A 23168-nucleotide genomic window follows, 5' to 3' on the forward strand; every position below is an offset into this window, starting at 1 on the left:
GAGCCACCACCCTGCAGGGCAAAGAGGACGGGCGGGACCCAGGCCGGCCACACTCAGCCTTCTCCTCGCAAATAACCCAACAGGTGGAGCAGCGGCGGGGAGGGGAGGGGAGAAAACAAAGGACGGAGCAAGTATTTGCTTCCCCAAGAACCACCGACCAACCGTAACTGCTGGGAGAAGAGGGATTTTCGAAGGGACACTGGAATGTGGTTTTGTGCCCTGAGAGGGACAGCCAGCTGCAGCTGAGAGGGCGGCACACCACAGCGGGGTCAGCGGGGACTGCAAGGGGACTGTAAGCGACTCCAACGCCTGCACCAAGTCGGCCCTGAAACTGCCACACACAGTTTCTTTCGCACCTATTTTGACTTCTACAGTGTCATGTGACTGAATGGCTCCCCGTGCCCGCCCACCAGCACGGGAAGACACGGCACCAGAGCACGGCACATCCCGGCCTGGTTTTCCAGGGACCGTCTTTGTGTCCTGCCCAGTGAAGGGCTAGACACGTAGCGGCACAGAAAACAGTATTTGTCACCAGACGCTTTGATGGTTAGTAACAAGGACAGGACAGTGAGCCACAGGCCACAGGCGTTATTCTAAGTGCTTCTGCGTATTCCCAGCTCTGACACTCAAAGTGGGCATTTTCACTGCAGAGAAAACAGGCCCAGAGGTTAGGTGTTGGCGCCAGGACTTGGACTAAGACAGTCTGGTCTCACAGGCTACTCTAGGTCTCGTCCAAACCAAGGGCAGGCAGACGGGTCCTCGGGCCACATCGGGCCCCTGCACTGCTGTGAGTGAGTTTTTCTGGAACATTCACTCATTCGTGTACACAGTAGACCGAGCCTCTCTGCACTGCACGGGCAGGGTGGCTGCAACAGACCGTCTGTAACACCCACCGAGCCGAAAACAAACTGGCCCGTGACAGAAACAGTCTGCCCAGCCCTGTTTCAAACCACTGCACAGCGCTGCCTCCGGCCCAGCGTACATTTTAACAAACCAACGTATCCATAGCAGCAAAAAATGTCAATTATATGGGGACAGGCAGGGTTCTCAGAATCACTACTCAACTGCAGCCACGGTTGAGGGTTTCCTGTGTTAAGACCACCCCTGACCTCACCTGCAAGACCACCCCTGACCTCACCTGCGTGCTCCTAGATGCACCATTCTCACCTAACAAAAGCAGCAGCAGTAACTCTTGTTTAAGCGCCTACTGACTTCCTCCAGCGAGCAGACATGAAATCAAACTGCTCCCACATTGACACTGTCGGGGCCACTCGGGAATCCTCACTGGTCTTGCAGACTGAACGGTAATCAGCAAGTTTGCCCAGAAGAGGGGAGTTGGACGCTTCCAGAGGATTTAACGTTATTCTTAACCTGAGCTAAGGAAGACACTACGCAAGTCCCAGATCAAGCCACAGGTGGCAAAACCAACCCCGTGTCCTTCGGCAGGGCGAGGAGGAAGCCTGGATGAGCAGGGAACCAACCGGCAGAAAGCAAGATCAGTAGGACACCTTTTCTCCATTCCTCAGACTTCTTAAATGGGAGGAAAAAAGACAAAATACTCGGTTCTAACAGCTCCCTGTTTTATTGCAATACATCAAAGTCTGGTTAATATTAAGTGATACCAACATAAAATATTGGTGAGGAGTCTTGTTACATTTTTCACTATCCCACCTTAAATATTTCTGTGCAAAAGGATCCACATCATTGTTTGGTAGCAGAGAATCTCTTATAAAGTTCCCTAAGACACTGAGGGCGTAAAACCAAACAAAATAAAATAAGGAGTGATAAGAGGCCAAAGCAATGTCTTTTCCCCTCCATACACACATATTTGTCAGCATTTAAATTCTAAACAAAAAATGATTACACCTAGGCCATGCAAAACTGTACAGTAATATTACAATGAGAAAAACCCTTAAAAATTTATAAAATAAATGCTATTACACTATCAAATAAAAAGGCAGGTCATTTTGTTTTCAGGAGATTTCAAGGTTGATGTGAGTCAGTTTCCCCCCTAACTGCACCGGTGTCCCGCGGGGAGCGGCCGTCCCCGGGGAGGAGACGCCGGCCTCCGGCCAGGGCCGGGTGGCAGTCGTGCTGCCTCGGAAGCCAAGGCTCTCCTCACCTAGCGGGAGTCCGCAGAGAACTCTGGACTTGTGGCAACTAAAGTCACAACAAGGAGAGAGGTTTCACAACGGGCTCAATGGAACGCCGTGCAGCTCATCCACACCAGGGCTGGGCCAGAGACAGGCGGGGCAGCCAAGAGCCCAGCGAATCCCGTTGTGCTCAGCGGACGGGGGCTGCGGGGGTCAAACCGCGGCAGGAGCTCGGGCTGCCGAGGCCCCCGTCCAGAGTGGCCGGTGAGCCACGCACCTGCCAGGCCCACCCGGCTGGGAGACAGCGGTGTCGGTGGCCCCTGCCAAGGGCTGGCCAACGGCCCTGCCGCACCCGGTAGCTTAGGGTGTCCGCCCACCCCTGCTCTGACCTTTCCTTAATGATACCTGAGATTCCACGTAAATGCAACTGGTCTTTCTCAGAAACAGATGTGACCACTAAGTAACAAAACGACAGGAGTCTAACCACATGGAGGGGAGGCTGAGAGCCAGCTGGAAATGACAGATTGTTGCTGTAAACTGACAGGCATTTCAGATTCTGCCCTGAAGCTCGAGTGTAAGAACTGGCTGGAAAACCACAGAGATGGCCACTGTTAGTTCTCTCTCACAGCCTTAAACCTGTGCTCCCCTGGGAGAGAACTTAATCACTAAGGGTGCGGCTGCGTGTGCACGAATATATGGATATTTAATAACTAAAGAATGACATCTGCTTTAGCAATCACTGGACAAGGGGCAAGGCTTTTGTTTTTGGCAAAAAGAAACATATATAAAGTACGGAATTGTACACACCCAAAACACGTGACAAACTTAGAATTCAAGGGTAGATAACAAATTGGCTGGACACAGTAGCACCAAATACCAACGCATACAGACTGCCCCAGAAATGCCTCTGCATGTGTTTTTTTCTTTCTACTGAGAAATTAGTTCCTGCTGCCAGGTGCATTTTTAAAACGTCCTGCATGAAAACAAAGCACGACTTCAGACAGCCACGAAGATACCTGTTCTGTGAACCCACCCCCATCTTTCCAAAGCATTCCTCTCTGAGGCTCCTGAGAGTGACAACCTTCAAATTCACGCTTGGGACAAGACAGCAGGATGATCACTATCTTGGGAAAATCCTCCCCAAACCAACACCCCAGCACTGGTTCCTTCTCTCCCCCAGTCCTGAACACACGTGGGGCTGCCCTACTGTGGCTGGTGACACTACTTACGGTTGCAGGGAAACCAAAGCGCCATGCTGCTATCCACGGGGTTCATGTGACCAAGTGCCCGGTTGGCCTGGAGGCCAAGACGAGCCCCAGCAGCTCCCTCTCACCTGCCTGCTGGGGGCTGGACAGTCTGACTCACGCTAGTGGAGCCTGGACTGTAGGGAGGGTTACATTTCCATCCTAAAAGCATCCTTTGAAAAATAAGCACCTATGGACAACAAAAATCCACAATTTACCAACTAATGGCTTGGTGTAGAGTCTCGGCTTGGGTCTGTCTCCTCTCGGCCTCGGGAGAGAGAGGAGAGAGGAGAGGAGAAGGGGAGAGGACAGAAGAGGAGGGGAAGGTGAGAAGGGGGACGGTGGCCGGTCACAAGCACCCAGCAGCTGGCTGGAGAGAGGGTTCCCTCCCCTCCTCCAAGCGCCAAGTTTAGGGAGCGACCGGAGTCAGATGGCAACAACCCAGCTTGAGGCCCGACCATTGAAGCTGTGATGTACAAAAGTATTTTTACACTTCTTTTCAAACAGCAAAAAGATTTGGGGAATTAGAACAGTGCAGCGAATTATGCCCATCCAAAATAAAATATAATCAAATCTGAGCTAGCACCAAATCCAGAAAGTCGAAGTGTCAAAGCTCTTATTTCTTTAATTCCCTGCTCTAAGTGTCTGCAGTGAAATCCCCGCACCGACCTTTCCTCCCTCCCTGACTCTCAGCAGTCCCGCAGGGCGGCGGGGAAACGACAAGGTCTGAACACGCAACCCGGATTCGCAACGGCAGGAAACCACCTTCATTTTTGCTCAACTTAAGAGAAGAGAAAATCCTGTTTCTATTTCTCAGAGAAACTCAGACGAAAAGTAAAAGAGAAGCAGAAACTTTACTTCCATGAGATATTTTTATATCTTTCTCATGTGCTTAATTGGTAAAACGACTCTGTTGAAATAAATTCTGGTTCTGCATCTCATTTCCCTACGGCAACCAGAACAGCAGGCGTCCCAGTGGACAAGGAACTAGGGACATGGGGCGGCGGAGGGGACACCAGTCCCCACGGCCACGCAGCTCAAGGCCAGCCCCTGCAGGCGGGTTAATCACAGCCAGTTTCCACCAGTCGGGAAAGAACATTTGGTCAAGGCTGTTTGAGTCCTTGCTTTTGAGGTTTTCTATTATTTGGTAACAAAACCCTTTCCCCCCAGGCTTATCTGGGGAAGCTCACGCCCACCCTCGGCAAACAGACTCCTTCCCCGGAAGCCGTCTCCAGCCCTGGGACAGACGTCACCCTGCGACTCTGCGACTCAACTCGGGGAGGCACACGGCCGGCCCAGGACAAGAGCACTTGGATGAAACTTTCCATGGACCTTCAGAAGCCACGACACTCCCTGTGCCCTTTCAGCTGGAAGGGACCAGAGGGGACAGAACTGTATTTTCACATTCATCAGCAGAAGATATCAAAACATAATAAAAAGTGAGAAGTGTGGCTCCCATCCTACCGGGAGGAGAGGAAACAGCTTGGGCAGAGGTGCGTTTGCCTGTTCGTGCTGCTGCTCAAGTGGCTCCAGATGTGCGAACTCCGGGTCCAGGTCACACTGCAAACCAAGCTCCCCGGTGACCGCGGCCCTTCCGAGCACAGGCCACCAAAGGAACGCCGGCTCCTCCCGCTCCCCCTATGAGTGTCAGCCTGAGGCCTGTCTACCCTTCACGTCACTTCCTCAGCTGGGAAACAGACAAGAAACAACACATTTCTTTAAATTAAATGATCTCTTTCTCTTATATATGCATCCATCTTTCATTGAATACAAGATGCTTCTTTTGACTATATACATTCAGTCTTGAACGTCTACATTTATGGATTCATTTAAACTCCGTACTGTAGTAAAATATGCATTGCTTTAATGCGAAAGGACTTCCTGGCCACAGTCGGGTGGGGCTCAGCGCGCTGCAGGGTCGGTCTCTGTCCCCTTCCGACTCCCGCGAGTGGTTCAGGACTGTGACGAGACTACTGTGAGAACCAATCTGTCTAGTCTTAGTCTTACCACTTACGTTTGTGTCATCTGCCTACTGAAGCTACCTTTTGGGGAAGGAGTAAAATAGTACTGAAAGCAACTCTAAGAGTATGGAATGAAATCATATTAATCTAAGCTGCTTAATGAGTCTGCCTCTGCTGATGCGGAGGCCGAGGGGGTGGATCTGTGCGTCGTGTCCTCGGAACTCCCGAGTCCCTCCCCTGCTACTGCGGCCAGCCCCGGCGTTCTCAGGCTGAGTGGCGGCAGGGATGCGAGTGCGAGGAGAGGCGGGTGCAGGGGAGCCGAGAACCGGAGCCCCCGCGCCAGAGCCACTCAGGGCTCCCAGCTCCCGCGGTCGGTGCTCTCCAGCGAGAGGCTCTTGGTCTTTCGGGGCGACACGGGGCTTGGGGGGCTGCTCAGGTTGGAGCTGTTGGAGGCTGTGGAATGCCTCGGAGAGTCGGAGTCCTGCAAGGCCCAAAGCAAAACGCTGATGAGAAGCCCCGGGAGAGAGGGAGACAGCAGGGCTCGGGCTACGCCCCCGCCAGCCACCCTGACCAAACGACCTTTAGGGGCTTCAAGCTGAGTAAGAGGCACAGAACAAAACAGGTGCTCAGAGTCCTTCCTGCAGGCCCTTAGAGACGCAGGGATTTTCAGAAAGCTGCAGTCTGCAACCCCAGTGACTGGCCCTGCTGTTCCCTGGCAGACAGGGGATGCGACCCCTGCTGCGGCTGAGGCCACCCCCGGGTGGTGGCACTACTTGGGTGAATGCACTAACTAGTCTCTGTGACACATGATGTCCCCAAAACCTGGCCTCTAGGCACAGCTGCCAGCCACGCCTCCCTCACCTCTCCGTCATAGTCCCTCGCCGGGGCATCGCTTCCTTGGTCCATGCCGCCGGAGGACAGAGAGCCCTCTGACGGGGAGGGCATGGGCTGCCGGTTCGCGTTGTAGCTTCCCCCAGAGAACTCCCTCTTCAGTGCGCTGCCGTTCTGTGCAGAGGACCCTGCAGCACATCAAGCAGGCCAAATTGGATGTGTGTGCAAGAGCACGATCCTTTAGAACGCCGAGCTCACCGCCACCCTCCCCTGATGGACAGCAAGTCCAACCGCTGTGCCTGGCCCCTGGTCTCCAACTCCCGGCCTCAAGCAATCCTCCCGCTTCAGCCTCCCAAAGTGCTGGGAATACAGGCGTGAGCCACCGCGCCCGGCCTTTAGTCACACTTAAACCTTGAGGGGACCGTAGCCCCAGCAGACAGCTTGATTGCAACCTCGTGAGAAACCCTGAGCGAGAAACAGTCAGCCTGAGATGCTCTCAGATTCCTGACCCTACGATACTACGTGAGATGATAAGTATTTGCTATTTTAAGCGTCTAAGTTGTGGGACAATTTCTCATGCAGCAAGAGATACAAGAGATACTGATACCGCATCACGCGTCTTTATATTGCTAGAGCCTGAAAACAATACCTGGTCGGTTTGCTGAATGAACAACAAACGAATGAAGGAGGCTCAGTCTGCATCAGCAGACTTGAATTCAAATATCTAACATTCAAGAATACAAAGTAACAAATAAGTTTTCTGACTGAAGACTTTTTTTTTTTTTTAAATATTTTTAGAGACAGGACCTCACTCTGTTGCCTGGGCTGGAGCGCAGTGGCTCAGTCATAGCTCACGACGGCCCTGAACGCCTGGGCTCAGGCCATCCTTTCACCTCAGCCTCCCTCGTGGCTGGAACTACAGGCATGTGCCACCAGGCCCGGCTAATGTCTTTAATATTTTGTAGGGACAGGGTCTCGCTATGTTGCCAGACTAGTCTCGAACTTGTCTTAAGTGATCCTCCCGGTTTCACCTCCCAAAGTGCTGGGATTACAGGGCGAGCCACTGCACCTGGCTAAAATGACTTTTTAAATGTGAAATTGGATTTAGTGCAATTAGTTTCTGCTGGAGTTTACTTGTATAGAAGTGAAGAAAGGTGTCATTGAAGTTGCAGCTGATACATTTGCGACTGCATTTATGTTGGCACACGCAAGCTACACTCTTGCATCTCTAAGCCAGTGCCACGCTACTGGGAAAGCACACATTTGAGAAAGTTACAGAAAAACGACCCTTTGGCCAAGAACATTTCCCCAAATCAAAAGCTACAATGATCATTTGACAATCTACAACCTCACTGCTAACAATCCAGGAACTATAAAAGATCACAGTGAATTTGATGAAACTAAATTCTAATTTCGTTCGTCAGCGAGATGTTCCACCCGTACGTCCCTCTGACCCCGAGTCTGCAGCTGTGAGCAGCCTCGCAGACTTCCATTCAGGTGGGCAGTGGCTTCCCACCCCTCCCTCCCCCACCAGAACATTCTCCGCCACAGAGCACAGGTTTTTCTCTCTCCAGTCCCTTAGCTCAGGGTTCTGTTCGAAATACAGAAACGAGATGCTGCAGTTCAGGGTAGAGTAAGAAAAGGAGGCTAATAATACAGCCTGAGCCACAGGAAAACAGGCACTAGGTCATTATGATTCTGCCCCCGGTACAAGAAAAGTCTGTATCTAATGGAGCCTCAAACGTGTACTGGATGAATGATAAATGTTACCTCACTTTTGTGGTAAACGGGCATATTCCTGACCCTGTCCCCGGCCTTCTTTCGGCTAATCCAACATGCTGATCTTTTCCCTGACCTGGGACCTCTGCACATGCCTGGGATGACCCACCCCAGTCCCCTCTCCAGCGGGGTAAATGGGAGTAAATGGCATCAGGCTCTGGCACAAACCCAAGAGTCATCTTTACACCCTTCCCTCTGCCTTACTTCCCCACAACTAATTCACCATCAAGTCTTACTGTTTCTACCTCAGAAAAGATATCTGAAGAGTCCACCTCCTTCTCTCCCTTCTCTTCTCCTTTGCCACTGCCCAACCCCGAGCCCTCGCCCACCTCCACCTGGACCACACTGCATGACCCCATCCAGATGCTGGCTTCTGCCCTCGCTGCCTCCAACGCTCTCTGCCTGACGACCAGAGTGATCGTTTTAAGAATGCAAAGTGGGGCTGAGCGCGGCAGCTCACGCCTGTAATCCTAGCACTCTGGGAGGCCGAGGTGGGAGGATCGCTCGAGGTTAGGAGTTCGAGACCAGCCTGAGCAAGAGTGAGACCCCGTCTCTACTAAAAATAGAAAGAAATTATATGGACAACTAAAAATATATAGAAAAAAATTAGCCGAGCATGGTGGTGCATGCCTGTAGTCCCAGCTACTCGGGAGGCTGAGGCAGGAGGATCGCTTGAGCCCAGGAGTTTGAGGTTGCTGTGAGCTAGGCTGACGCCACGACACTCTTGCCCCGGCAACAGAACAAGACTCTCTCTCAAAAAAAAAAAAAAATTAATAATAATGCCAAGTGAATAAAGATTCTTCCCTACTTAAGACATTTCAAAGGCTCCCCTTTGCATTTGAATAAAATAAAAATGTCTCACCTTGGTCTTCGAGTCCCTGCTGATCTGACCCTTATCTGCCCCTCCCGCTCTACTCTGGGTCACTCCCTTACTATCACTGGGATGTCCCACCCAGTGACTAGTGGCCGCGCTGGTCTGCCAGTCCATCAAACATGACAAACACACACACACACACACACATACACACACACGTCTCCACCGCGAGAAAGGGACGTGATTTTGCTAATTATTCTAAGTAGGAATTTATCCCCCACGGCTAACCCTTGTTACTCTCTATCATCACACCCTGTTTATTTCCTGCGGAGCATTTATCGTCACAATGTATCACCAAATTTGTCTGTGCGCATCCCAGATGGCCCGTAAGCTCTAGAAGGCCTCCGGGACTATTTGTGCCCCCCAGGCACTACCCCTGAGGGTCTGTGACATTGCTGCCACTTGAGAATGGCGGAGCATGTGTGAGCGAAGGACATGACACCGTGGGACGGGCAGAGAGGCGGCGGGGGCAGCTGTCCCTGGGGGCTCCGTCCTGCAGCCCAGGCCACTTACGTGCGGACAGGCCGCTGCTAGCACTCATGGAGCGGCCGGGCTCGGGCCGGGATTTGGTGATGGACGGAATACTGACCGAGCCGCTGAACACCGCCCGACTCTCCTGAGGCCGCGGATTCTAGAAATAAAAGTCAAAGAGAGAGTCTTCAGCTAGGAAGAAACTGATTTTCTGCAGAGATGTCTATTTTTCACTATGATTATGAAGAAAAAAAAATTCTCTTGACCAGAATGACACAGAGGCACAGCAGATTATATAATTTCTCCCCACCCACAAAAGTAAAACCCTAAATCTTAACTAGTATGGTAAATCTCACCGTAATCAAGAATACGTGATTATACTTATTGAAATATTTATCAATAAATGGATTTTTTTGGTTGTGAAAACACTAAGTAAAAGTTACAGGGTTAGATGTGGTAGCGAGGAGCAGAATTACATGGACATTTGCAGAAAACCAAAACAAAGCTTTTTACTATGAATGATATTTTTAATTGCTTAGCACAACAGCTGAATGAGTCCATTTGGGGAAAATCTAATGAAAATTACACTCTCCTCAAGACAGCATTTTATGGATGTGACACTGTTTGTGCCATTCACTGACGTAATCGGCCACCAGGCAAATCGTCATCGACACACACGGCAGGACAGTGACTCAGGGACACGACACTGCAGCACTCACGGCCTGGATGAAGTTAGTTACCTTGGGAGTATCACTTGGAAGAGTTTCCATCTAACTGTTGAGTGATTTTGGTGGAAAACGGGCCACAGAATGTTCTGCAAATCACACACAGCTAGAGGAGAGCCCTGGAGGTGGCCTGTGGGGCGAGCCGTCTGGCGCAGCCAGGGACGGAGGGCACACAGCTCCCCCCTGGCGGCTGCGAGCTCTTCAGACCAGGAGGAGGGGAAAATGTTTCAGTATCCTTTACAAATCCTCGAATAGGCAAACTGCACGTGCCATAGTATTGACATCTCCTGCACCATCGACAACGCGTTCTCTATTTGTTGACACAGTCCCAGCCTCACGGAAGCATTTTCTGATGCAAATGGTCTGGATTTGATTTCTTAGCATTTATAAACAGATTTACATATATTTATTTGGAAAATGTATCTCCTTATTCATTTTTCTTTCATAGCCGCAGAAGTGGCGGTGGTCTTACGAGCCCACAGCCTTCTCCCTCCCTGGTTAGCCGCATGGAGGCAGCGCGCTGGCTGGTGAGCACAGCCCAGCCCGGAAAGAGACCACCGCTCGCACCTGGGTGACACAGCTACTGACAGCAGGCCTGGGGCTTGTGACACGCGGAGCCTCCATGTCCTCAGCTGATTATGGGGAAGATAACTGCCTTGTGGGGCTTTTCCGAGGATTACAGTAACTATGCTAGTGACAAGAAAGCACTCAGCCCCGCCCCACTAGGCGTCTGTCTCCTCCTCTGCTCGGATGATGACCACATACAGTCACCTACAGGGTCACTTTCAACCTTCCCTCCAGTCACATCAAATTGTCATTCTGCCGGGGAGAAAACTCACAGATTTGACGTGTGTTAAACAGGACCGTAACTCCGTTAAAAAATGTAATAAATAATAATCACACATTAAGAGCAGTCAAAAGTTCAAGTTTTGTGACTTTCCCGAAGGATGGATTTGTTAAGTAAAGCCAACCGATAAATCTGAGTTTGAGTATAACGTGCAACTTTCCTTTGAAAAGAGACGCTCTCGTCATACAAGGCTGCAGGCCGACTGCACCCCAGGGTACTCCTTCACCTTCTCTGCACGGCCAGAAAACCACAGTCAGTCATGGCCACTTGCACACAACAAAAGCGACTAGAAAATATACTTAACAACCCGTTGTTCTCTGAGTACTAATTCATTAAAATTATTTGCTTTTTTTTTGAAAAGTAATACTCATAAACTGTAGAAATATATAATAAGAATGAAATCATAAAAGCTGGTAGAGCGGAGGGCTGTAAAACAGGTGCTGAAAAATATTTGCTGAATAAATGAATGGATTATATCCGTAACCCCAATTTTCTACATCAAGTATTGAGATTAATTCAGTGGCAAAGTAATTCATGAATTTCAAATTATAATCCTTTCTGTAGAACACACAGTGTTCTAGTTAATATTGGTTTGATGTTACAAGTGTGTGTGTGTGTGTGTGTGTGTGTGTCTGTTTTAAAGACACAAAGTACATTTTACTCACATTGTTTGGGCAGAATAACATTTTCTGGGAATCAATGAATAAAATGGTAACAATTCTTCAAATAACTTGATTTGTATGCTAACATCTAACAAAATATGACTGTCTTCTTTGCTATCATATGGTATAGGTCAAATAATTTAACATGGAATACCATGAAATGAGCACAAATACTTAAGGCTTTTGAGGTTAACAGAAACAAGCCACAGAGAAACGCATTTCTAATTTAGTATTTCCACTAACCAATATTGGAATTTCATAAAATACCTTATCTAGCAAAACACTTACATGTTTTCCTTTCAGTTAGCAATGTGATAAATTCTATTAAAGGAGTATGCAATGGTGAAAAAGAAATGTACTAATGTGGCTAAAAAATATTTTTAGTTATAATAAAAGTCTAGAACTGGAACTTCAGTTCCAAGTTGCCATGAAATTGTGAGGCTCCGAGGAGAGGTTACAGTCTGAGTAAGTTTGCAGTACTGAGTTTTCCTACACGCATCTGGAACGTCTGAGAGAATGTTATGGCAAAGCAACTAACGAAGAACCAAATCTAGCAATCAAGAAACAAGCAATAACACCATTCTGAAAAGCTCCAAATCATACATTTTGAGTATGATTCATATGAAAGTTGGCTGGCTAGCTGGGCCCAAATTCAACCACTGCCAATTCAGTTCATTTACCAAATTTGCAAAGTCCATGTAATTCTTAGTGTGTTATTTGTTTAAAGCAAATGCTTTACCTTTTTTTCTCTAAGCAAATAAAAAAATTAAAACTGAAACAGTCAATGCTAGCAATTCACGCATACAGGAGCAGCCCTATACGACCCAAGCAATGTGTGAACAACACAGCAAAGAAAAGCCCAAAAGAGATGGGAGAATCAGTTTCAACCTATATATTTTATTGCCTTTTCTATAAACCTTAAGACACGGTGGTGGTGTCCTTTTCTATAAATCAAACCTACTCTAGAATCAATAGCAAAAATTAAGCTTATAAAATATACCAGTAATTTGGTAACACTGAATGTTGAAACAAAGGAATGATACATACAAAAAATGTTTTGTAAAAAAAAAAAAAAATTATCAGTTTATCATCCAGTCAGCCAAAGTTAAATAAAATAAACTTCATTATAAAGTGACAAGAAACCTAAGCTTCTGGTCCTTGCTAGGTACAAATATGCTTAAGATTAGGGTAAAACTTCCACTGATGGTACAGTGTTTCTACTGACAGATGACTAATTCCCATAACACTCCTGTCATCTTTTACAGGAAAAGTTCCTGATTAACTTACACGTTCATCTGAAACCGCTCCCCGACCCCCTGCCATCTGTTACCAAGCCAACTATGGCTTATTTCATCATGGTTAATTATATTTTGTCAAATAATACATTTAAATGATTTTTTAAATGTTAATGACAATGATGTTTAAAACATAATTTAGAATAATTTTACATCACAAAACATATACTTCCCACCCTACAGCTAATTTTCTAATTGGAAAACTACTTTACTATATATACAAATTAAAAAAATCTTATGGTACTGTGGTTCTACGCTGGGGGCATTATGGGAAATGAATTTGCAAGATACAATCCAAATTATTTTACCATCTGCAAAACTAACTTCAGAAAATGTTCCCGTGAAGTTAGTGTAAGCTTACACCACCCGATGGACATGCGGACATCAGCTCTTCATCCATCTGCAAAGCCACTGGGAGCTGAATGGAAGGGACCGACAGCAAATGCCATCGTCCTTCAGAACGCAGCATGTTTTTCCCCCTCTCTTTGATTTAGTTTATCTTAGATAATGGTTGGAATTAAATACATATAATCAACTCAAGATGAGTAAATCTAACTTATTTTTGGCATTTTTTCCTGTTACTCATGAATAGTATTCACTTTTTTTACTTTTCACTTTGGAGGGTTTTTTTTTTTTTGAGACAGGGTTTTGCTCTGTCACTTGGGCTGGAGTGCAGTGGCGTCATCATAGCTCACTGCCACCGCAAACTCCTGGGCTCAAGTGATACTCCTGCCTCAGACTCTCAAGAAGCTGGGACTATAGGTGTGCACCCCCACACCTGGCTGATTTTTCTATGTTTTTGTAGAGACGGGGTCTTGCTCTTGCTCAGGCTGGCCTCACACTCCTGAGCTCAAGCAATCCTCCTGCCTTGGGCCTCCCAGAGTGCTAGGATTACAGGTGTGAACCACTGCGCCATACTTACTTTGGAGATTTTTAAGCTTTTCAAAAAGGGGTTTATTGTAGAGAGAAGGTCTGTGGATAGGCTCTACCACAGCCTTTAACCTCACCAAATGTAAAAATTTTCTCTCAATTAATCTGGCTTTAGGGTAATGAACTATAAAAACTTTAGAAATTCCAGGAACCCTTTCTTGTTTAACAGAGTAAGGGTCCATTTGGGGGCTGTTTCTCATGATGGTATCTGAAATGGAAAACCTTTTATAATACAAAGATAAACCTCTAATACCATTTCAAAATAAAAACTGAAATCCTATTCTTCCAATTTTTTCTTCAAAAGAAGAAACAAAATAGAGATGGAATCGGAGGGCGAGGAGGAGTAGGAGTAGAAGCTTGGCAGAAGGGTACAGGCCAAAGGAAACCACTCACAAGATGGTCCCCCCAGCACGGTTACTTGTTAAGCCAGGCAACGGGAAATCTGTACATGTTAGTAAAAGTTAACACCTGACTCAGCTGTTCATACCCTTAGAGTCATAAAGCTTGGTGTACCAGGGACAGAGCGTAGAGACGGGGAATATTCAGGGTTTATGGACTCAGGAGAGAGAAATTTTTCAGCAGAATTAACAGTCATGTGATAGATGTGCTCAAAGTTGATCGGAGAGGAGATCAGACCGGAGTGATGATGAGGGGATGTGTAAGGGAAACCTGGCTATCGAAACAACAGAAAGAAGAAAAAAGGTAATAAGGCGATGACAATGGATTCACGTTTCAGACAACATGCACATAGAACAAACCAAGTAGCATATTACATCAGAGCTGAATTCTTCTTAATGAAATACTTTTAGGCCTTAGAAAGTTACAGTTTGTAATACTCTTTGCCAGTTACTTAAACAGCTGATTCCCAAAAGATCATTCTCCTTATAAAATTATTCTTTTTTATTATTATAGTTAGGTGAGTAGAAACTGGACTTTCAGACATGCAAGACTTCCAGAGTTTGGGTCTGTATTTTCTTATGTGATACAATCAAAACATGGCAAAAATCTACCAGAGACATTAAGGATATAAAAGGCAAAAAACAAGCAAGAAAAGGACAAGTGAACCTCCAGAATAGCTTTTAACTAGACATGTTATGAAACTGTTTCTTTAGGTATCTAAAACCATTTAAAATAATTCCCTGGTATTTATGTACTTATATGTTTGCTTTTATTGATCTTATTTCCCTGTAACAAAAAGAGTAACTATGGAATATACTAATTATTGGTTTAGCTTTAAGTAGCCCAAACTTATCTCCATTTAGACACCCAAAAGAAAACATTTGTTGTTAACAAGGGAAAAACTTTCCCTTCAATGTTGAGGTGTATTTTTAAAAAATGGAATAATATTATACCAGAGATACAGAAAAAAGTTTTTCAAGTCAAGGACTCCAATTTTTTCAGATAAAATAACTACCTCTGAACATGGGGGAACCATCATTCAGTTGCCAGTGACCATCTCTAATTCTAATGGGAATTTTCAAGGTTCAGGTCTTTTTTTTTTTTTTTTCCTTTGGAGACGGGTCTCATTCCACTGCTGAGGCTGGAGTGTGGTACTGTGATCATAGCTCACAGCAGCCCGAGTTCAAGCAATTCTCCTGGCCCAGCCTCCCACGCAGTAGGACTGTGGGTGTGCACCACCATGCCTGGTTCATTTTTTTTCTATTTTTTGTAGAGACAGGGTCTCGTTCTCATCCAGGCTGCCCTCGAGCTCCTGGCCTCAAGCGATCCTCCTGCCTCAGCCTCCTGAGTAGCTGGTATTACAGGCTGGAGCCACTGAGTTCAAGGTTCTGTTCTTGAAAAACAACTGTTTCCAGACAACGTCATCTCTTCATTAAAGGCAGAGGCTGAATGATTTGCTAGAGAGAACACTGCCTGAAGCCAGCATGACTTATATTCCCTTGAGCTGACATGAGCTTGCTTTGTAGAAAGACCTCATAAATTATCTAGGCTTAAAAGAAAGGCTTCTATGTATGATATTGTTTTTATCCTAGAGTTATGAGTTAAATCAGAACTTTCTAAAGTTGTTTCTAAATAGGAAAAAAAAAAACTATTAATGTACATGTATTAATAACTTTGACTTTAAGAAGCAAAATTACTTCTTCAAGCCCCAAGAGGTCATTGAGCTAAAAATTTTATCTTTATTAACAATTTTAGGAATGGATAAAATGCTAGGGGAAATGTAATATGGTAAAAATAGATCTTCTAGAGGGAAAATATTATTCTTGCATTCTGTTGGAGAAAATCTATTTTTTTTTTATTCCCAGTAACCACTTGTAAAAAAGGGAAATGATAAAAAAAGAGCCAAGAAAATGAATACAGTCTATATTTCTAAGATATACACACCATCTTATATTAATTGCTTATATTATCTTGGCTCACTAAGATACAAATAAAAAGCTCACGCCTGACACAAGAGAAAAGAAAATAAAATGATGCCCTTAGCCTGACTGCCACTTTCCTATTCAAAAAGCTAACAATCGGCCGGGCGCGGTGGCTCATGCCTGTAATCCTAGCACTCTGGGAGGCCGAGGTGGGCGGATCGTTTGAGCTCAGGAGTTCGAGACCAGCCTGAGCAAGAGCGAGACCCCATCTCTACTAAAAATAGAAAGAAATTATATGGACAGCTAAAAATATATATAGAAAAAATTAGCCGGGCATGGTGGCGCATGCCTGTAGTCCCAGCTACTCGGGAGGCTGAGACAGGAGGATCGCTTGAGCTCAGGAGTTTGAGGTTGCTGTGAGCGAGGCTGACGCCACGGCACTCACTCTAGCCCGGGCAACAGAGTGAGACTCTGTCTCAAAAAAAAAAAAAAAAAAAAAAGCTAACAATCCTGTTTCAGGATCACTTGATGCAAAAGAAACAATTAACCTTCTGAAGATATCTAATAAACTTTCTAAGCTTATAAGTATTTCATAGGAAGGAAAGCAATACTGATTTGAATAAATTAAAACACAAAAATGTCTGGGGCACATGCTCTGTGCACAAATGACAACACGTGGCTTTGGTATTTGAAAACTCATACATGTTAACATGAGAAAATTTTAATTCATCTTTATATTTTGGAAATAGTTCATAATGGTTCCATTCCAATAGAAAGAACATATTAAAATCTGAGAAGATGTTAAAATATCACAAGCTTTTCAACGACTAGACACATACACAGGTACAGACATGCATACTAGAGTTATTTTCATACATGCATATTATCGTATTGTTTACCAGAGTCTACCCCGAGATAAACATCGTTCTGGGCACATAGTAAGTGCTCCAGAAATATTTGTTAGGTCCTTAAATGCATGTCTGTAAAAAAGTCCCAGCTTATACATCCTTTGGTAGTGAAATGAAAAAAGTTATGTGAAAATAAAATTTGGCCATGAAGAACAGGAATTTAGACACACAAAATCTTTGATGCATACTACATGTACAGGACCATCCTCTTGCCTCAGCCTCCCAAAAATGCTGGGATTACAGGTGTGAGCCACCACGCCCGGCCAAAAATTCTCTTTATTAACGTATTTTGTGCCTGACATTGTACCTTCCGTAAGGAACAACAAAAGAGGCTTTTGACTGCATGGTTATGTTATTAAAGGAGATTAAAGGAAAACCAGACTGAGGACTTTAAGCAAATGTTCAGAATGGAAAAGAATGGAGAGAAACCTGAGATCTCACTCCAAGGCAAAATTTGAAAAAATAGTATAGCTTTTATATATGATAGACAAATAGAACAGTTTTGATATTTAATGTACTCAACCTTAAATTTTTTTACTTAAACTATATCAAGATTAACTGTAATATAGTTTTTACATATTTTATTCATATTTACTCAGTACAGCTAATAAAAACTTCCTATTCCAAAAGGGTAACTACTGTGAATGATTTGAATTCTGTAAGGGAAGGTATATTACTATGACCATATAATAATAATGTTTTGATTGTGAAAAAATAACAATGTCATATTCATTCATAAGCAAACAGGGACAACTGATTAATTGGGATATTCACAATGAAGAACTCAGATGTAAACAAATGTAGACTTTTTTTCTTCCCATGACATAAATGCAAAATTCTCTTTAAAAGTTTAGTTTTTTTACTTTAAAAAACTTGACTGCACACCAAACTATACTATCTATCATTTTGTCTCTCAGTGATAGATGTCTACATCTTCTATCACAGTAGTGTTGATAATGTGGTTAAGACAGATTTCCTTACAAAGAGATTTGGGGCAAAATTTACAAATCATCTGCCAAATGGCCACAAAATATAAATTATACTTAAAATTCTATGCAAAATTTAGTTGTTATCACCACCAATCATAAGGGCCATATTAAAGTTTTAGTTTGCTGGGAGTACTATGATATTGAAACATTGAGAACAAACAGAGCCTGGATAATTAGCTAACTCCACTAATATGTTCTTAATTTCAACATAACAGGTCTGTGAACCCAATCTTCATATTGTTAAAACATAACATTTTCCTATGTTGTACTTTTTAATATATGATTGACCAGGCGACATGTTTATAATTGGGCAAAGGAAAAAGATTTAATTTCACTATACGCTGAAAGGTATGACCATTAATGACCAAAGTAACGGAGTTCTCTGGAGAGAAACCAGTGGGCCAAATATCCATTTTGAATTATTAAAACTTAGTCAAATTTTAGTGATTTGGTAACTAAGTTCTGAACTTGGTTAGAACCTCTCCAATTATGGCAGTTTCTTCTACCAACAACAGTAAAATTTCTAGAGTATGGAACTAAATAAGAACTTGATTTGTTCGGTTTTTGACAGAGGTCTAAATTTTACGGTTTTTTCATCAGGCATGTCATCACACATCTTAGACATATTGTGATATACCGAGAGAAACACTTCCTCGTTATGCTGATAACTAATACATCCTTTGAAGTCCATATCTGTATTTAAGCCTATGTGTCTATCCTCCTTCATCCCACTCGTGTTCACATTTACCCTTTGCTTCTCTTACCATGGGCAGGTCTTTCAGGATCTGTATTCCGTCTCCAGGACCCATGTGTGCTATGTGGTTAAAATTAGTTGGATTAGAAATTAATTTATTTCTCATTTCTGGATCTCGTAGCATCTCCCTGTAAGACAAAACATCTGTTGAGACACTTTTTCCATAATCCAGGTAACTTAAAAAAAATTAAGCACACTTTAATCTATTTTACAAAAATAAAACTATTAAATCATGTTAATAAAGATATAATTAGAATAACAGAATATACCCAATTAGAAATTCACTTCTTTAGAACGTTTTCTTTTAAATTTTAAATAAAAGATCTCACGATTTTGTGTGGGAAAGCAGAGAGAGTCCTTTTAAATACTTGAGACATCAAAGAAACTCCACTCTATTTCACAGATAATTCTGAACATTTTATGTACCTCTTTTAAAATTGATAACACTTTAGAAATGTTTTTAGATATAACTAGAAATACTACAAGGTTATTTCTGTTTGTTCATGAAGAGAATAGTTAATCTGAACTTCTTAGACATTTATTACATGCACAGATACGTTCTCTGTTTATACTATATACATTCCAAAAATCGTAACTATTCCATATACATACAGAAGTGAATAAAAATATGATACTTTGATTCAGTGTATACTCTCAACTGAGAGAGTATTAACTAATTAAAATGACACTGAGAAGTTACATTCATTATTACAGTACTGACACTACAGATGAGTGACAGATTTTTAGATATCAAATTTTCTTTCCAAATCGAATACAGTATTATCACCAAATAGTCCTTCAGATGCTACAAGCATGATAGGTATAAATTTAGTATCTACCTCCTCTGTTGCATCCTTTCCTCTTCTGGGACTCTGAAGGAATAGCGCCGCTTATTGTTAATATTCCTAACCATTTGTTTCCGACTATTATCTGATGTTTCAGGAACTACCAGTTCATCCCCTTCTGTTACAAAAAAATTACAAAGAACAATGATGTTCTCTAAACTGCTAAAATGCCTTTTATCCATTAATCTCCAAGAGAGTGAAAATGTTACTCAGTTGTGTAAATATATTAAATTCTGATTTTTAAAAGTTGTACGTCGATAATCATAGTACATAAGCAACAATTTTCTACAGAACAGATGTAAACAGATACATGATGATATTAAACATGGCTTATAAAACATATTTTCACTTTTACTTGATTATAAACCTAAAATGATATAATCTACCTAAAGAAAACTATAGTTGCCTTGGTGTCCTGCCACTTTGACCAGCTACCCACCCCAATATCACTGTACCATCTTCTCTCCCTCCAGGTATTGGTTTCAGTGGCTTAGGGTGTTGAAGAGCTGCTATTGTTAACCTGCACAGTAATCAGGCATAAATGATAAGACACTCGTGTAAATGATAATTATTAACAAATAATAATTAAAATTATTCTTACATCGTAAAACATTTCCTCTGCAAGGTTCAAACTATGAGATGTGGAGTAAGGAAAAGGAATTGTATTCTCACTATCTTCCTTTACTAAAGGTAAGAATCTGTTGCTATTTCTACTCTTCTGATCTTGGGGGTAGATGATATATTTAATCATATACACCTAGCAAGCCAGTGCCCATCTTATCCTATGTCAGCTTTAGCATTTAAAACCAAAAATAACTGTCAGCTAGGGTCTCCCAAAACATGCCCGGCTATGTGAATATGCTCTAAGAACCAAACAGACAACGGTATCCTCACAACATGACAGGAGATGCCATTATCTAAATAACACAAGGAAAAAGGGAAAACACAACATTTAGAAGTTTTCAGCACCCAAAAACCTGAAATGAAAAGGAGGAGGTGAGAGGAAGCCAAAGGGGCCTGTAGGGACAAAGCAGACAATCAGCAAGTGACATGCTCCATGCAGAGTGATGTGACTGCATTTCTACAACAAACACTAAAAGGACAGAATTTGTAAAGTGGATGAGCATGTGGGACGCAATTTTAGACTTTGAGGATCTTGAGGGTGAAGCAGGTCTAGAGGAGTTATGGTGGCAATAGGAGATTCTGGAGAGCCAGAGGGTTGCAGGAGCACTTCAACCTCTTAAGAGATGAAGGAGACGGCAAGACAGAGAAAAAGAAAGGATCTCTTGGAAATGGAATTTCCTCCCTTTGTCAAAGAACAAGACAACTGTATTAAAATTTGTCAGGTCCCCCTCCTCCAAACTCTACCTCCACTCTTAGCCTGGAGTAGAAAGATGAAAAGACAAGTTGGAATAGGTTTTTTCCTGCAGACACAAAGCGGGTATGGACATATTTCATGACCAGCATGGCCACATACAGTGAGAACAGGGTAGAGCTAATCTTATATTAATACAAATACCTGGAAGTTCCTCTAAGAAACAGAATATATGTACCATAGTATATCTGTACTATGTACCATAGTATATCTTCATTAAATAGCTCTACCAAAAAAGATCAGAAATTTATAAATACCTCTGTTATGCAGAAATTTGTTGCCATGACACGGGAATGACTTTATTATATAGAAGAGGGCACTATAACGATATTTGGTAAAAGTGAAATTTTTAACTCTTTGGACACACTCTGACTGCCAAGCGACATTTCACTACATGCGGACAGTCTCCCTGGCATTTCACATGTGAGATATGTAACTACATGTGTGACAGTCTCAGCTCACTACTTTGGTCACCGCCACACGCCCTCCTCCCGTCTGTCACACCCAGGGTCCCCGTTCCTTCTCCCGATTTGGGCACTGCTTTGACTCTGCTCGCCTTCCTCCTCCTTCCTATGTTGACATCAGCAGTTCGGAAGCACTTAAGCCCTCTGCGTTGGCGGGAGATGCATTTCTGAAGTCCCAAACTGGGATTCTAGATCAGTGTTCACAGTTTTAGTGCTACAAACTTTGGTTAGGTTCTATAGTATTAATGAAAGCACAGAAGATACATCTGCTATACTTTCTCTACTTACGTAGGCACTCCACAGAAAAACAACAAGGCATGTCAGAACCAAATACTTCGCTTACACAGCTATGCAAGCTTAACGAGAATGACTTTTTGTCCAGTAGTTCATCTTAATATAGTAAAAGAGTGTGACAGTGGCCCAGATCACAGACATGGAGTAAGATGCACTTAAGCTTAAATCTGGACTTTGGCATTTATTACTCATGTGACCTTGGGCAGTAAACTTAAGATAATATTTCCATTTAAGTTATACTATTAATTTATATATATTTCTTACCTGCCATCTTATTTTTGAAATATATTAATCTAATTGTCTCCAACCCTAAAAGATTTAATGATCCTTCATTGTTTAAGGGTCGCACCTAAAATAACAAAAAATAAAATTAGTATTTCAACGAAACCTTTAAAAATTAAGTCATAAACTTTTTGGCCTACTTATAAAAACACAAACTATTAGGACCTTTCATTTATCTACTTCAAAATACAGCCCTCTCAAACAATCAACAAAAAATTAATAATGACTCTGACTGGAAAGGTATATTATCTAATTTGAAAGTTAAAATGATAACATTTTAAAGGAAGACTATTCTGGGCAAATAAGTAAAGAAACAAACAAATAAATGAAATTAAGGAGAAATACATTTAAACCTTATATGAGACTTCTTGAAGTCGTTAGTAACCAAATAATTATAGTAAGACGGTATCCCGACAGCTGCTTCCCAGATTCTTATTACCAAACACTAAACGCGCACACGTGATGTGGACGGAAACGCAGGTCACTGGGGACACGAGGGACTGACTGTAAATGGTGACGGAGCAACTGGCTACATGGAACCAACAAATTACATTTCTACTTCACACCAAACACAAAAAATAAATTCCAAATGGTTAAAGCCATACATGTAACAGGAAAAGCTTTAAAATGTTTGGAGGAAAATAAAGGCTATATCTTTATAACCTTGGAGAAGGAAAGTTTCTTTAAAGAAAAAAGACTAACCTAAAGGCTAAGAACGATAAATTTATCCACCTCAAAATCAGTAACTTCTGTTCAGCAAAATACAAATGAATAGATAGGTCACAAAAAGGGAAAAGATTTTCCACATCCATTATTAACCTAATATCCACAATATATAAAGAATTCCAATAAATCAGTAAGACAAAAACGGCCAATCCAACAGAAAAATGAGCAACAAACATGACTAGGCATTTCATCAAAGAGGAAATATGAACGATGAATAAACATATGAAAGATTTTCAACCACATCATCAGGGACATGCAAATTATTAGGAACACTGCAATGAGATACTACTTTACAACCTTTTACGAAAACTGTGAATTCTTACAATGGGAAGTGTTAGAGAGGATGAGAGTCAGTAAGAACTCTTACATACTGTTGAAGGGAGTATCAACAGGTACAATTACTTTGGAAAATAATATGACACCATCTCATAAAGATGCATAACTGCATTCCCTCTGTCCCATCAATTCTCCTCCTAGGCACATGACTTAAAGAAACTC

At 43.1% G+C, this 23168-nt stretch overlaps 1 protein-coding gene across 6 annotated transcripts in view; it reads right to left on the reverse strand.

Annotated features, from left to right (window-relative positions):
* Positions 1-1727: 1727 nt before the first annotated feature.
* The window catches only part of CDC42BPA (CDC42 binding protein kinase alpha), a 160763-nt gene continuing 139322 nt past the window's right edge, over positions 1728-23168 (reverse strand). For 5 of the 6 annotated variants that reach the window (XM_069484523.1, XM_069484522.1, XM_069484520.1 and 2 more), the window contains 6 exons: positions 21927-22011; positions 19524-19647; positions 18695-18812; positions 9296-9413; positions 6160-6317; positions 1728-5779 (listed from right to left, as the gene is read on the reverse strand). In XM_069484523.1, coding sequence (XP_069340624.1) covers positions 5648-5779; positions 6160-6317; positions 9296-9413; positions 18695-18812; positions 19524-19647; positions 21927-22011 — 735 coding nt within the window. In that variant the 3' untranslated portion in view covers positions 1728-5647. Of the gene's footprint in view, positions 5780-6159; positions 6318-9295; positions 9414-14199; positions 14386-18694; positions 18813-19523; positions 19648-21926; positions 22012-23168 lie in introns of all 6 variants that reach the window. The other variant, XM_069484518.1, reaches the window with a different exon arrangement.

The sequence above is a fragment of the Eulemur rufifrons genome, chromosome 11 (assembly GCF_041146395.1).
Source record: "Eulemur rufifrons isolate Redbay chromosome 11, OSU_ERuf_1, whole genome shotgun sequence".
NCBI classification, from domain to species: domain Eukaryota; kingdom Metazoa; phylum Chordata; class Mammalia; order Primates; family Lemuridae; genus Eulemur; species Eulemur rufifrons.